General features: G+C 39.8%; 1 protein-coding gene across 1 annotated transcript; it reads left to right on the top strand.

The window, feature by feature from the left end:
* Positions 1 to 519: 519 nt before the first annotated feature.
* Positions 520 to 13,444, top strand: LOC110839275 (uncharacterized). The gene is made up of 4 exons (XM_087343854.1): positions 520 to 1,174; positions 1,259 to 1,460; positions 2,635 to 2,790; positions 4,380 to 13,444. Exons 1-4 carry the CDS (start codon positions 1,008 to 1,010, stop codon positions 4,521 to 4,523), a joined length of 669 nt encoding a protein of 222 aa, XP_087199980.1. The 5' UTR covers positions 520 to 1,007; the 3' UTR covers positions 4,524 to 13,444.
* Positions 13,445 to 16,174: the final 2,730 nt, after the last annotated feature.

Here is a 16,174-nt window from a genome sequence, read left to right as displayed (position 1 = left end):
AAACTGAAAATTATTTGGAATTTAGAAAGCAAGTAGTTACAACAAAGGACAGCTAATACCCAACAATATTGACTAAAAATGTAAAATGTCTTTCAAATCTTGATAATGGCTTCCGTGTTGTGAAACTAGCAATATTATCTATTTTTACATTGAGTGCATCAGTGTGACAGCAGCAGCATACATGGTTAAGTCCTTGATTATATTTTCTTTTGCGATGATGTACTTTGTTTCACCCGATGGCGTGAATGTCGAAAGTCCTGGTGTCTATAGGTATGTCGCTTTTACACTTTCCAACATTGTTAAATTTCATACCGTTTCAACGGTAACCCCCTTGGACTCTGTTATCCATGAATCGTATCGCAAGCAGCGTTGTCATTTTAACGTTCACAGTAACGTCTATCCCACTAGGTTGTGGTATGTAGTCATATATATATATATATATTTATAGCAGTTCAAGACTTTTAAACTTTCGTAGCCTTAGATGATTCTGTCTAGACTGGACCTCCGTGATCTATTTGTTTGTGAGTAGGGTCTCAGCTGTTGCTTTGAGACTTTTGCTTAACAGACTTGTGAGAATTTCGAAAGGATAACGTTCTAGAGCTGTTCCTCGATATGTTTTAGTATCGTTCGTGTGTCTCTTTCCGTACTGCAAAGATTTTTATGGTGGAATTTCTCCACTTTTGAGGTCCATATGTTTATTACACAAATTTGCCCGTGTGGTTCGAAGCTGCCTCCTATTTTGTGACTTAAATAAGGATTTCATGTAGTAAGTAAACTATTACTTCAGTCATGTCGACGTCTAATCTAATGATTAAAATTGGTAACAGATACGTCGAAGTCGACAAACTTCCAACTTCGGCCGCTATGTGACGCGTGAAGTGTAGTGAGATCAGCTGTTTATCTCTTGACTGATAAGTGCAAGCGAAAATTGAATGATTAATCGCGTACAAAGATGCTTCAGTTATCAAATTACTGTTTGTAATGTGTAGGAGTTGCGATTTTGAAGAATGAAGTCTGAGAATGTGGTTCAAATAAGGTATTGCTGCATTTCTTATAGGGATGTAATTTTGGTTTCTCATCAGACAGAAGCTGAAAATTATACCCCAATGGTCCATTCAATATTGCGGACCTTAGATATCAGAGAAGACAGAAAGTTAGCAAGCCCAGTTGACAGGTAAGTTCGAGTTTGAACAAAAGTTTCAGTTTCCATGTAAATATTTCAGGTTATATTTTACTACAAATTTTACTGTGATTCCAGATTTCAGGTTCATGTTTTAATTGAAAGTGGCATAGCATACACGTGCGTGACTCATTTAACCAACAAACATTATCTTCAATTCTCATTCCTGGAAACAATGAAGGAGAAGTTTCTTGAGGTTCCTAGTTTACATATCAGGGCAGTTACTGCAAGTGAAAATGAATTTGAGAGAGACTTTTGCCCTGTCATTGCTTCAGTAGTGGTAAGTAGACCTTCAAACACTGTTTCAGTTCATCTTTATTTACTGCCATTAGTGACAGGCCAGATAGCTTTTGTTGAATGGTGTTGCAGTGATATACAACAGAATTGTACATAGGCTTACACCTATTTTATATGAAATGATAACTGTTTAATAATTGTAATTTTTTAATCAGACAACAACTTATAACAAATGAAGTTTTTCACAAACTCGTATTACAAGTAAATAACATGTTGTTCACTTGTTTGTTGTCCAAGGGAAGCAAAGAATTAATCATGACACCAGCAGGTGATGTTGGTAGAGTGTTCTGTCATCTGTGTAACTTTTATACAAACACTGTCCCTTCCATTTGAGTCCACTAATTATTTTACGCTGATGAACGAAAGAGATTCTGTAATAAACAAAATTCTTTTGTATCTGTTTGCTTTTGAGGTTATGTATTGTCAGTTGTTTTATGTTTGTTTGCATCACTGTGGGTAAAATGTTACCACTGACACAAAAATAAGATAACATTCTGACATTTGCATCTTTGTGACTAAAGACTTAAAATTGATGACTTATTTCAGGAGAGGGAGGGTTATGGGTCGGAGCCCAACTACAATCAATAGTAATAAGAATTCTGCTTGAATGGGAAGCTTTACATGAAATGTCATTGGATGTCACAAAATATTTGTTGGCATTCATGATAGTATTTTGTTTAGGTCAGATCCTAGCCTGTACTTGGGTGTTTACATGTGTTTCCTCAGTGCTTCTAGTCTGTTGCTGGTGTATCCCTTGAAACGGACCATTCCTGCTTCATTCGCATGTTATTCCAACTTGTCATTTATATTCATAATGTCATGTCTCAGACAACATTATGTAGGCTGTGAATTTGACACTTTGATGCAAAGGACGGCAGTAATGACAGTCTTAAAGAATTGTTTGTATTCACTGTCAACTTGTATCAAGTGCAAAACATGTGGAGCATTATATCCACATGCCTGATATGTTTTGGAACGGTATTTAAGTACTTAGGCGATTAATTCATCAATGAAGATGTTTCAGAACTGTTAAATAAACCAAATCCATTAAATGATAATACATGATTCAGTGTTTCTGCAACATCTAACACCGAGAGCCATTCTGTATCTTATTCTGTGCATTCTTTGTTACACCCGTATTATTTTTCTTTGCGTAGTATGACTACAACATCGGACGAGGTGACAACGTGTCTCGGCTTCATGCCCAAGTGGAGGATGTGAAACAGATTATGTTAGAAAATGTAGAGAAGGTGATTGAGCGTGGTGATAGATTAGATGACTTGCTGTCAAAAACAGAAGATCTGGAATCACATGTAAGCATAATTTCAGGAAACATCAGGATTATTTAAACACGTTAAAATATTTTATTTTGAAATTAGGTCATAATTTCACAAGTTATAAAGTTGATTCCTATATGGATCATTAATTTTGTTAACTCATTCCCTTACTCCCTTTAAAACTGTATACGTACAGTCCGTGCAACAAAAATTAAGTGCTTGAAATTTCCTTTACTCTCAAACCAGGAGCGACGTATGCATAATTGCGGTCATTGGTAATCTCCTTGTACTTGTCTGTAGGTGAATTTTTTCTGCCGTCCATTAATTACAGTTTTCTCACGCCAGACGCACATTAAGCGAAGACAGCAACAACAGTGCGTGCGCCTAATTTGAATAAAGTAATGAATTACTGTCAGTGACATTTCTGAGGCATAGGACTAAGTCCCATGGCAAGACTGTTGGAGACTTGTGTTGATATGAAAGTTCAGGGCCTCATGTCTGCATTTGTTGTATTCGTACGAACACTGATTTAAACTCTGCAGATGTCTCTTGTTGCATATGACGTGTTATTTAAGATGGACAGCCGTACGGTTGATTTATGTGACAGATACTTTGATGGTCACCAAGAATTCTCCTGTTTGTCTACATTTGAAAGTGTAGCAGCTCCAGTTTTTCAGGATGGCAGTCCTATGACTTCCTGGTCAAAATTTTTGGTTTTGACACTCCATTGTTTCTTTTTAATACAGAAAGTTATTTTCACTGATAGTTTATTGTAAGGGCATTGACGTCAGCTGTAGTTCATTTGGGATGTTTCCCTACTTTGTGGGTGGCTGGAGTTCAATTCCCAGTGTGGTGATTTCTTTATGAGTAACTGACAGCTACGGGCCAATATTTGTGGAACTTGATATGATCAATGTGCCATTGGAACTTTTGAACTCCTTGTGAGATTTTTGGTTCTCATGGCAGTGAGGGTGAATGTGTTGTTGTTCTGGGTTTTGTTGACCAAGTAGATACTAACTTTTCAGAGGAACGTATTGTCACCATCTTCAGGGTGAAAGCAAACTCTTTGTCCTTAAGAGTACATATCAACATGCCAGCTGTATGAGCTCGTGGGACAGAAACAGCATTTTGGGTGGCAATAGGCATTTGAAAATAAGCGTCTTTTATTGGGTTAACTTATCATGAAAATAAATCATTGTGCTAAGTTTTATTGACAAGACATTAAATGATAAATAATTGTGACTGAACATGACAAACATATACAGGCCTGTCCAACCTGTAGCTCGCAGGCAACGTGTTGCCTGCGGAGACATTTGAAATAAGGAAACGTCTTTTAACCCTATCCCTGGCAATGGGGCGATAGAACGCTGAATCAATTCCACCTGTTTCCTGGCAGACTGTGAAAGAAACGTTTTCACCAATTCCATATTCCCAAGTGACCCTATAATAAATCTTTATTGTTAGCATTTGTTCTTTGCTGGGATTAAAATGTCGACGATTGCCGACGGGCGTGTTTTCTTGTTAACAACTTACAGATGTGCGGGCACCAGCAACAGTTTCTCTCTGATATTTTCATAAGTTAAAATCGATACATTAATATTTTCATGTACTGTTTCTTTTTACAGGGTAGTATTTTTCGTCAAGGAGCCCATGATGTTAGAGTAAAAATGAGGTGCAAGAACCTTAAGATGTGGTTTGTGATTGGTGGATTGCTGACAGTGGTGCTTACCTTTGCTATTTTACTGGCTTGTGGTGTGATACACTTATGAGTTTTCAGTATCTGCCGTGTGTAAGTAATGTTTGAGTCATAATTCTTGCTGAATTAATCTTGGTGTGCATTTTCCATTTAGGAGTGAAGTGAAAAGGGATATGATCTTCTCCATGCAAATAATGGAGGCTAGAGGGCTGAGGACTTCATAACTATTATTGTTGAAAAATGTTTTACAGTTTTATTCATTTAATTAATGTAGCCAGATTTTTAAAATAAGAGTACAGGCAACTCTTGGTTTACAAACGAGTTCCATTCCAAGACGTTGTTTGTTATACGTTTTTGTTCGTTATGTGTATCTTGCAATCCTGAGATTTTATGATACGTATCGTATACGGTAGCAGCCATTTTAAAGCATTAAAACCATGTACTAAACATCGAATGGTCTATACAATACGTTTTAGTTTTATTAACCAAGAACAGTTCAGTATAATTATCATATAATAATTTTCTGATAATTATTGTAATAAATACATTTTTAAAAGTTTATTAATTTAAATCTTACAATTATGTTCATTATACGTTTGGCATTTCGTTTTATAAGGAACTATATCTATTGGCGACTTTATGAAATTTGAATTATAGCGAATGTTCGTAAACCGAGAGTTGCCTGCGTATTATAAATCGTATTGTATAACAATTTTGTTGTAATTCTCTGCATATAAATTTAATTTCCCAACCAGAGTTCAATTTACTTTAGACATTGTCACAATAAGAAACCTACCAAATTAAATTTATGTGTGCATCACGTGTTCCAGTACTTTCACCGTTTACTACATGTAATACATTAATTGCAGTTAATTATTAATGAATCAATATTTTGTGTTTTGGTTTTTACGCTTTTTGGACATTTTCCTACATTTCTTGATTTCTTGTAAATTTTGAAAAATTAGAAAATTTGTTCAAAATTCTTCCCATACTATCCCTGCCAGAACCAGTCTGTGCATGACACAGTGCCGCTCACTTTCTCTGCCGGACTCGGTCTCTATACGATCCGTTCTCTGTATCACCTGATATCTTCCAGGCCGTCTGTGCAAAGACCTGGTTCGAGGGAGACCGAATCAAGCAGAGACTTTGTTAAACAGAGCAGAGAACAGAGACCTGGTGAATGAAAGACCATGTAAAGCAGATACCGGTTGAGGCACAGACCGAGTCCGGGTAAGACTAAGTGAAGTAGACAGTTGCTGAGTCGGGGTCCAGCAGAGTCCAGTTCTGATAGGAATGGGTTACGACAGTATTTTAAATCTTTCAAAATTTTCTAAAAATCATGTAGACGCCCTAAGTCGACACATCGCGACCCTCGAAAACGACCCCTTGAGTCGGGAAAGCATGGCTAAAGCAGCAGAGCGACAGTTTTCGTCAGCGTCTGTAGAAATAACTTTGACAAAGGTCAGTTTTACCTTGACAAAGATGGCTTACTACATCGGCGAGCGGGAGGTCGTTGCCCCGATCAGCTTTTAATACCACGTGGGTTAGTAAATGACGTCATAGCCTCGCGTCACACCCAGGACAGAACAGGACTCTGAAGACACGGATGAACCGAGCGATGTCGAGAGACCGACGGAAACAAGGCCATGAGAATAAAGCCCCAGTGGGAGACCCGGAAGGGGCGAGGAAGCTATCTCAAGTATGCTCCGTGGATCATAAAGCATCAAGGATTGGACTGCGAGACGCGAGGTCAACATTTCTAGATCAACGATCACGCAGGTTATGAATTGGCCGTGACACCGAATGAGACTCGAGTCCATGCCTACCGATTCGCTAAGCTAATTAAGAATCCCTGAGACAACCCATCAAAACCCCGAAATATCCCACCAGCTACGTCGCTCTCCGGGATGGGACGCAGTGTGCGACCAGCCACGTCGTAGCGGACACCGCGATGTACCCGACAGACATTAAGGTGGCTCATAAATCCTTTGAAAGTGTGACAAATTTCAAATACTTGGGAAAAACAAAAACGATTCAAAATGATGCTCACGAGGAAGTTAGGAGGAGATTAAATTATGGAAATGCTCGCTACTTCTCAGTTCAAAATATTTTGTCTTCCCGTCTGATTTCTAAGAACCTGAAGATTAAAGTATACAAAATACTAATTTTGCCTGTTGTGTGGTATGGGTGCGAAACATGGTCAATTTCGTTGACATTACTGTGTTGAATATTTCGGGCACAAACCTGGGTCCACATTTTCGCCTTCCGCTGTTATGTTATGGCAGTGAGCGTCAGTGTGGACCCGGCTTTAAGAGGCCGAGAAGTGAAAATGAAACTTAAAGATAAAAAGAAGAAGACAAATCTAAATAAGTAGGAGACTCGAGAACAAGTGTCCATATTCAGAAAATCATTCCGTACCGAGCGTATTTTATTAGCCAAGTGATCTAATTAGAGGTTTGTAGAGACTATTACCGATTGGGTACAAGAATACTTTGTGGGGTGGAGTTATTTTATCACGTGCTCGTGGCTGATTTTCAAAAGACATGCGTAATTTAGAATTTAAAAAGAACCGGTTATGACGACAGGCGTTTTACTTCTGTACGCTGTCAGAACTTTCGTTCACTGTTTAACGTTCAAATGCGGCAGGCAAACTTTTTAAATTTTGGGACTTTACTGAGTTACGATGCAACTGACCATGAGTGCAGAATGCAACGTGCGTGTTATTTCAACAATTTTAGCGTTCCTGAATTTCTTGTCACAGTGAACTTACTAAAACTGCAGCTGTGGTTGCTTGCTTGGTGACACACGCTATGCGACTCCACCCCCATTTAAAAGAAGGTTGAGCTGAAACAGGGTGTTTCATGTTAATTGTCGTTGAAATAAAATTTACTGTGCGTTAGATGTATAACACACCTCTTTCGATCTTTACTTTTTATGTATGAGGGGATGGTTATTCATGTAATAAATGTTTCGAACCCCCTCTGAGCTTAAGATTATGGCAGAGCAGATCTCTATCTATCTACCTGTCCGAAAGTCCATCCACCTGTCTTTATTATCCAGAGTTTCCGCATAAAACACAGTAACTAAGTACAACAGCAGAGCATACAGGCTTGGATTCAAACCAGTAACCTGCCGAGTACGAACCCCATTCCACAGCGCCCAGTTCCCAAGCCGCGCGTCGATGCCTGTTCGTTGCTTGGTTCTCAGCGTCAATAACAAATATAATGCTCCATGCGCTGTGATCTAATAGGGCAAACCACGGAAGTCAAGAATACTTTTCCAGAAGTCAGATTTCTTGAATAGCTCAGCGACTATTACATTGTCAAGAAGCATTCTGTTCTATAGTTTGTTTCGCAGTCAAATCTAGAGCTCATAACGTGACGAGAACAGTCCTAATGTATTTGAATACATTTATACAAAGACTGAATAATGGCTACAGATTTTCATGAAGCTAAACCTACGATGGCTCAATTTTGTGGGCCCTCAGATTTTAATTGGGAAACTTGGATGTTTCCAAGTTAATGTATGTTCAATAATTCTCTTGTGTTTGGATTATTTACGACGCGAAACTTGGTCAGTGGCATTTATGCAGTGTCACAAACGCCTACATTTTGCGTTTTGGACGAATGCTTTGTGTTGAAAAGCATGAAACATTGGGTACTTGGCTAGTAACAGCGGACATAGCGTGGGAACCGCGGCGCGCCATTTGCTTGTCTGGTCTCTGACGTCACTTACCCCAGGTTAAATTTTATATAATTTTATGTGTGTCGAACTTTAAAACCCAAATAATAGGCGTACTAAATATATTTAGTGGCGTCTGCACTTATTATTTTGATCATTAAATGCCGTCCATTTGTTAGATTTAGCTTTAACCGTCACAGGATGTCAGGTGGGGTGACATCTTACGGGCGAAATCGCTCTTCATTTTTTTAATCGCGTAGCATCAGAGAGCCATTAGCCTTCGTAAGGGTGAGACGTGAGCCTGCCTGCAGTCTATCTTGGCCTACAGCGTACGAATCTGGTATTGTAGAATAAGCAACTAGTGTCCATAAGTTGTATTAAATAGTTTACGTGAAATTAATTGTGATTGTGAGCTTAAGAATGAACTTCAGTCGAAATCACGACAGTAAATAAATGGGACCAAAGGCGTCCCCACTCACAAATTCAAGGAATATTATAAAGAGTAGTATGATAATATTAAAAATGTCGCTAAATATGTTACTTGTGATGGGTAGTTGGACAGAACCTTCTATTTAATGTGTTTTGTTCTGAAGTTTCGGTCAGGATTACCACAGTGAAGTTTGCAAATGTTGAACACAGCTTCCATATCAGGTGTTATGTTATCCTGACATATCAATAAGAGCTCTTAATTAATTTACATCTCGACGCTGAGGCTCTCTGTCCCTGTTCCAACTTCTCGATTCTCTTCCACGTCTTCATACATTACAACGTTCTCTGGAAATTCACTGCCACAAAAGAACACGGAAGTTAATTCTCGTCACCAGAAAAACCGAAATTCTACTCCTAGTCCGAACCATTTAACTTAAATTCGGATCTTAACTCCGTTTTAATAATATTCTCCTCCACTCCGAGGCCCCTTAGCTCGTGTCACGTGTTTCCGTGTCAAAGTTTTCTGCTAGGTTTCAAATTCCTTGGGCGTGGCCTTCTTGATGTAATCACAGGAAAGAATAAAATAAATGAAACTCCTTCAACTGATACATCGTTGTTATATCATCATGCTTCGAGTCGAGAATAATTTCAGTTATTGTAGAGTATGAACTTATGTAGGCGTTGCCTTAGTTTTCTAATTTGTTCTGTGCTAGAAAAGATGATTCCATGGACCCGGAATCAAAACTTTAAATAATTCATTTTGACCAAACATCGGACGGCCGTCTTCGCTATGTGAAACTGAATAAAATCACGAAACCAAGCAAAGAGGAGGTTTTTGATCAGAGGAACTTATGAATGCAACCAGTGGTGGACGGAGCACGGAAAACCAAAACTGTTTTGTTATTGTTAAATTGAGATTTGCAGACATCAGCAACAAATCTTTTTAAAATTGGTTGTCTGTCCATTGAAGAGCCTCCCCCCCCCACAGCTTATATTTTATACGCAACGTGTTATGTATGCTGTCTAAATGCCCAGCCAATCGTAACCATATTGATTTGTTTATGGCTGTGATGTTCTCACACTAAAAGGCCATGTTACACGATCATATAACTTGCCGAATTCGATGGCGCACGCATTCATCGCGAACTAACAGACATGTCGAAATTTCGTAGTTATATCGCGCGGTGTATTACAGGCAGGCAGGCTCTGGTCATTGCGGTAAGATTTTCGATAAACCAGGAAATATAAGAGAATATTTGCTCGTCAGGGATTTCGAAGTGTTTAGTGTTCAGTAAAGATTGGCTCAGAGTTTCGAAAGAGTGTAAAGTCTGTGTGTGAGTGAAGCGGCCCTCTGAGTATTTGTGGTTGTGTTGTGTTGTGTTGTGCCAGCGAGAGACTTCGAACCAGGGACCATGGCAAGAGGAGCAACGCGCAAACAGTAAAGTTAAGAGAAAAAACCAGTGTCGGCCGAACCCCTAGTGGACGAGGACCCATCCGCTGGAGGATGGGCTGGGTGCTCGCGGCAGATCTTGTACGCCATAGCATCGGCACGGTCTTATCAGAGCGGCCAGGCCCCAGGTTGCCAACGATAACCACGTCGGTCCGTGCCAGGCAACTTGTATTTGACGCGGCGCCCGCCACGACTGAGGGCATGTTAGGTTAAGGTCAAGTTGGCAACCCTGTGCACTTTATACTTTTTTTATAGTTTGTAAGTGTCCTCCCTGCCCTCCCCGATAGGTGCCCAAGTTAGGTCGCGTGCACTTAGCTTTTGTGTCCATGGCAATGGACGTTCAGTTAGGAGGGTTTGATATTTCTGTGTGTTTTTTTTTATCACAGGGTGCACAACTTGACAGGTTCGGTCGGCACGACCAATGAAATCAATGCGAGAAGGAGAGACAGACAAAAAGAACTTTTGCATTCTCTTCCTGTGAACAAATCGCATTGCAAGGAAAAAGATTCAGTAAAGCCAAAATACATATTTTGGTTCTTCAGTCTTTCGCTTCAGTGCTGAAAGATTTGTCTGAATCTGTAAGGTTATTTATTGTCAGGAATTCTGAAGAGAAATATTATGTTTTGTTGTGTGTTTTATTCTGTGAACTGAATTACAGGTTATTCGACGTTAGAGAAAGACATCGATTGTGTTTTTTCTTAAGAAAGCGTAATTCAGCGTTATCGAACGCAGATCAGTTACACGAACATTTTGCGTTTCGTTTGTCCGCGAGAATCGCGGAATTGGCGCCGGAGTTAGGATTTTGCACGACGAAAACTTCGCCGACGTAATAACGCGCTTTGGTTTGAACAAATTAGGAGTTTCGTGTGTTGTTCCGGGCCGCGAATCCGTGTCGCTGTTATTTTTTTCAGGAAGGCGAACTCCTTGCACGGGCGTAAAGGTAAGTGACAGAATAAAGGTGGGTGAGAGGTTCGACGTTGTTTGGTCCTCGTTTCCGACGTTTCGTTCTTCGATTCAGTGAACCGTCATTCCAGCGCGACAAATCTGAATTTCGTGTTCTCGTTTCATTTCCGATCTTATTGCGACGTCGTAAAAGCTCGATAAATTTTAGTCCGCGTTTTCGTTCGCCGAAGTGGATGGCCTGCAGTCGTGTCGCTTCGAAGTTGCGCTTGTCAAAACGGACAACTGCAATGAGCAATTATAAATGGCTACTGAACTCTGCGCATGCGCACAGCAGAAGAGATGAGTCACGGAGTCAACGAACAGCACAGGTAAGTTTTCTGAGTTCGTGTTCTTACTTCCAATGTATGATTGTTGAGCCGTTCTTACAGAAGTCGTTTTGTTTGTTTGTTTGTTTGTTACAGGTCCCGCTCATTTCCTGTGCCTCAACGTGGCGAGCGGGTGAAACAAAGAACGATGCACGCCCGAAATTGGTTTTAGGTTTTACTTTGACGGAAATCCGTCCATTTTGGTCACACTGTTTCGTCTGTGTGCGGTTATGATTCGTGATTTGCCCAAGTTAATTGTCCTTTAAACGTTTCAATGTTATTTCGCGTCGCCTATTGACACGTGTTCGTCTGTCTTATTTTCTCCAGGTTGTGAGGATTTGAATAGGAGAGTCGACTTATGCACATAAGTGACGTGGAAATTATAATGGAAATGTCCGGGCAGTATTTTACGAAGTTGTGATTCATCGATTTTGATTAACATGGTTCGGGTAATTTGGACAATTACTCGCGGACGGATACGATGAGACTAATGGGTGGTCTTTAAAAAACACAGACGAGGGGGATTGTTTTGGTTTCTTAATTGTGACACTCTGTGGCACTTATAAAAGTGTCAATTATTTGCTTTCATGAATGTACAGAATTGAAAAATTTGACAGGGTGACCAAAAATGCTCGGAATGATGAAAGAACGTTTTGATATTTTGGCCAAGCAACGGAAGTGTGATGATACAAACTTCTGTTAAACCTCTGTTGTGTGACCACAGAGTTGTATTCGTGAATCTGGTAATTTAGAAATTATGGGGATGCATCGTTCCTTGGCCAAACAGGATGAACCTGATAATTTTAAATAATTTCCTGGTCACCAAGCCCTCGTTCACAGCTTCAAATGCATTCAGTATTTAGCTTTTCAAGAAGTTCCCTCTTACAAATCCTGCCATTTCAGTCTGAACCTGTAACCTAGCAACCTTAAATTTATTTTCATGTTAGCGATGTCACGTGTTGAATGTTAACCGAAGAGATTTTCTGAATCTTTCCGAAATTATTCACGTGTCTGTAGTAATAGCAGTGCCTGGATCCAGTTTCTGAAATTTAATGTCTGAAATATTCATTCTTATAATAATTTCTCTAACTATACATGAGTCACTTAACTCGACTTTTATCACTAACATTTGCCTTAACGTCACGTATAAGAATTGTGGAATGGAGGGCTTAATGTTCATCAAAAGGTTTCAGGTAACTCGTGTCATCACTAGCTCAAGTTGAATTTTGACATTCTGTGAAAATGATGTACGTAAATCTGTGATTTATCGGAAGGTACTACGCCTGCAGGTACCTGGAGGAACTAACAAAAACCAGGACAGCTCATCCGCAGTCCAATTCTTGAGCACAGGACGTCCAGAACACAGAGCAGAGGGGCTACGCCTTCAACAATTCATCATCACGAAGTTTTGTTGTTAACTTGATGCATGTTTTTGGATATTTCCTGGGGATTGAGACGAGCTGCATCCAGTGAGTTTTTCTAGTGTTACAGGATAATGTAAGCAGAGCCAGCGTCTGAAATGTTGTTTTTTTCAACAAAAATATATTTGTTTCGAAAGTGCAATTAGCCTCTTTACCGTCCAGTAAAATGTTAATTTTAACTTTGTCCAGTTAACACAATTTATTCCAGCAGTATCAATACAAATCACATTAAAATTACGCAATTTATAATATTTCTCTTTAGAGTAAATTAAATGTAAAAATACCTTCACGGCGACTACCAAAAACACGTAAATAAAACCGAGCGCCTTACTCCAGACTCCTCCCAGTTCCACAAGAGGCGCCACCATCACCTCGTTTTCATCTCGTGCTACCAAGGTCTCCTACGTCGCACTCGCATAGCAAATTGTGATGAGCATTGACTATTATATTAGGAGCAAACCTTCGTGTGTTTTTAAACATAATTCTCGTGTGTTCTAATTGTGGCGCAATGTATTCATTACAGCTGTTTCTCTGTCGTTCAATATCCTAGAAACAAAGCGAGCTCCTGAAACGCTGAGCGATGGATGAACACAAATCTTAGTACTTAGTACATCGTATTTGATTCTGTGTAAATGTTGTTTTGAAATTGATGTTGCTAAAACTTCTGTCATTATTTACGAGATAAATTGTTAGTATTAACTGAAATTATGAATTGTAAAATGGTATAAAAGATACTGGACTGAGAGCTGTGTTTTAAGTCCACCTGACGTCATATTTTCAGGGGCTTAAAATGTCGCCTTTGATACATTTCATTGCCTCATCTTTATCAATTCCTCGTGGCGTCTGTTTCGATTCTGTCTCTGAGAGTTTGTTTCTGTTTTGTGCGGTCGAAATTGGAACTCCATTACGACAACGGAATCATCCAAATTCGAAAGAGTTCAGAGAAAGTTTCGTGCTTTGTGCCACGGTAATTACGAATGCATTTTAGTTACAGTAAATATCTCAGGCGGCGTCTTGATGACTTCCCTTTTCAATTCGTTTAAGAACAAAATTAGCTTTTTCCGTGTTTGATTTTGCTTTTGTCCTGACCTCTGTACATTTACGGTTAGTCTCAATTTCAAGGTCAGAGGCGTACTGCGTGTTTTTGTGCAGTAATTAAAGTTAAGATTCATCCGCGAAAGACTTGCTCGTGTTGTGTTGGTGGACGTGTATTCGCGTTACTAGACTTCTATGTCACTTTTATTAGATTCGATGTACGAATTAAAATAAATGTATGCTTATAAAAAATCCGGACAATTTGTGACCGAATGTCAAAGTATCATAACAATTATGCACTGTCGTCTTCGTTACTTCAATGCAACACGAATATTCAAAATAATAACGTGTAAAATTTACTGCGATGTAACTTAATGAAGCTTCTACAAAGTACAGTCAAATAATTAAATAAATTTAGAGCGTGATGGAGCACGTACACACAGACGTAGTGTTCCGTGCTCCGTGACCGGAGAAACCTAAATGGAGAACAGCCCGTTAAATCGGAAAATGTTGTGGGAGATTTGTCGCCAGTTACGAGAAAAGCTTTGACCTTGGTAGTGCGCGCAGAGCATAAGGAAAATGTTTTCTCAGCTAGAATACGTTCTCACGGCGGGGAGTACGAAGACGCCCGTCTTCTGCGTTGTAGCGCCGCGAAGTCTGGTAGGAGGTCCCTCCTGCCTCCATCATCACGTCGTCTTATCGCCCTGACGATGGAGGCATCAAGCAGCGTCGGTTTGAAGCCACAGATTTACAACCCTCAGACTTCTACAGAGGTCAGAACTGCCGAGGTCAAATCTTTCGCCGTGAGTCAGGAATAATATGCATAGCAGATCGTTACAGATTGCACCGTCCTTTAATTACGAGTCGTAGTTCGTAAGTTTTTCTACGCACTTATTAAGTAGCTGAGCGTTGCCACGTTCAGCGCTGATTAGATCGCTATAGCCCTTATGTCCGGATCCCCTGTTTTCAGTGCACGTGCATCGTGTCTCAAGGTCCCCTCCCCGTCCTCCCCTGCGCCTCATCGTGGGAAATTGCAGGTGTCCGGAGTCTTTTTCTGTAACTTGTTTGTCAACTTGTTTTTCACCTGAAAATAAATAACTAAAGCCTCAGCTGAGGCGATCTTTAATTAAACCCCGTGAACCCAGCAAAAGAGTCTCATAAATCCCTTCATCGAACCCAAACCCACCTTGGCAACAATCTACAAAGAAGAAGGGAACGGTTTCACAACCTCTTCAAATGCCGTGCTTTCAGTTAACAGATGTGTTTATTTATTCACGGTATTTTTAGGTATTTTAATGAATAAGCACAAAATATTACCACAAAATACACAAAATTGAATTTCGTTAAGGCACATACAGAGTAACAGGAAAATGATACAGCTCTAATCAAAGGGGGAACTCAATTCATGTTTCCGAGATAAAATCAAATACAGAATCAGCTTAACAGATCGTAAGCCGGGCCTGAAAGAAGACTTCACGTCTTATAACTGCCTCGAACCTGGACAATACCTCACCAGAATGCGCCACTAACCAGGACGTGGTTAACATAACACATCATTTATTCCGGCCCGAGTCCATTGTGTTACAAGACAGAACAGTTTCATTTCTTCGAGGACACCAGCAGAATCTAAAGTTCTCACGGCGGTAAGAACGAAATTTCTTTCGTTCTGGATTGACCACTGATCGGCGCTGCAACCAAGGACACAGTCGTCATCCTCCACCTTTCCTTCCTCAAGCGCAGAAAAATCAATAACGTCCCGAAGTTCCTCGTCCGCCAGATGGCAGGAGAATGTTGATGTAGACCATGCACGCAGCTAGTTTCAGCTCGCAGACACAGATAGCGCGCGTGTCAACACTTCCACTTCCTGTTCGTACAGCGGATGTAATGACGACGTATATTAATTTGCACGTGTTTAACTATAAGCATAATTCACTATGGCGTGTAATTAGCAAATGGTCATTTTTGGTCCAACAACACAAAGTTTATTCGCGGGAAATCTGTTGTCTCGTCTCAGTAAATAAAGAAATTAATTAATGCCAGACGGCATGACAAAATATCCAAAAGACAGTCGCCTTCCTTTGAATTTTAAGTTAATATTCTTTAACGATGCCATTTTATAATGACTCAACTTTTCGGTTCATAATTAATATATGATATAATGATTACCAGCCCATGAATATTGGTCATCTGGAGAGAACTTTTGACTGTGAAAGAGGCTTAGAGCCTGCCACTTCAAAACCATCGTCAGTACGGGCTTCTACTGCACATTTTTCACATAACCGGAAATCTTCTAGAACTATCTAAACAAAAGACGGGAGTCTAACGAAGGTTTATTGCGATTACATTCCAAATTCTTTTGCACTAAAAGGGCTATAAGCTGTGTCTATTTCTTGTTCCTACTTTTTAATTTCTGTTTTGCATGGATCAGAGTCCTTCATCG

The sequence above is a fragment of the Zootermopsis nevadensis genome, unplaced genomic scaffold, assembly GCF_977971745.1.
Source record: "Zootermopsis nevadensis isolate Lab colony 2312 unplaced genomic scaffold, Znev_1.0 Znev_ptg000007l, whole genome shotgun sequence".
NCBI classification, from domain to species: domain Eukaryota; kingdom Metazoa; phylum Arthropoda; class Insecta; order Blattodea; family Termopsidae; genus Zootermopsis; species Zootermopsis nevadensis.
The sequence above is the reverse complement of the archived record's forward strand: the minus strand, read 5'-3'. Positions and strand labels throughout refer to the sequence as shown.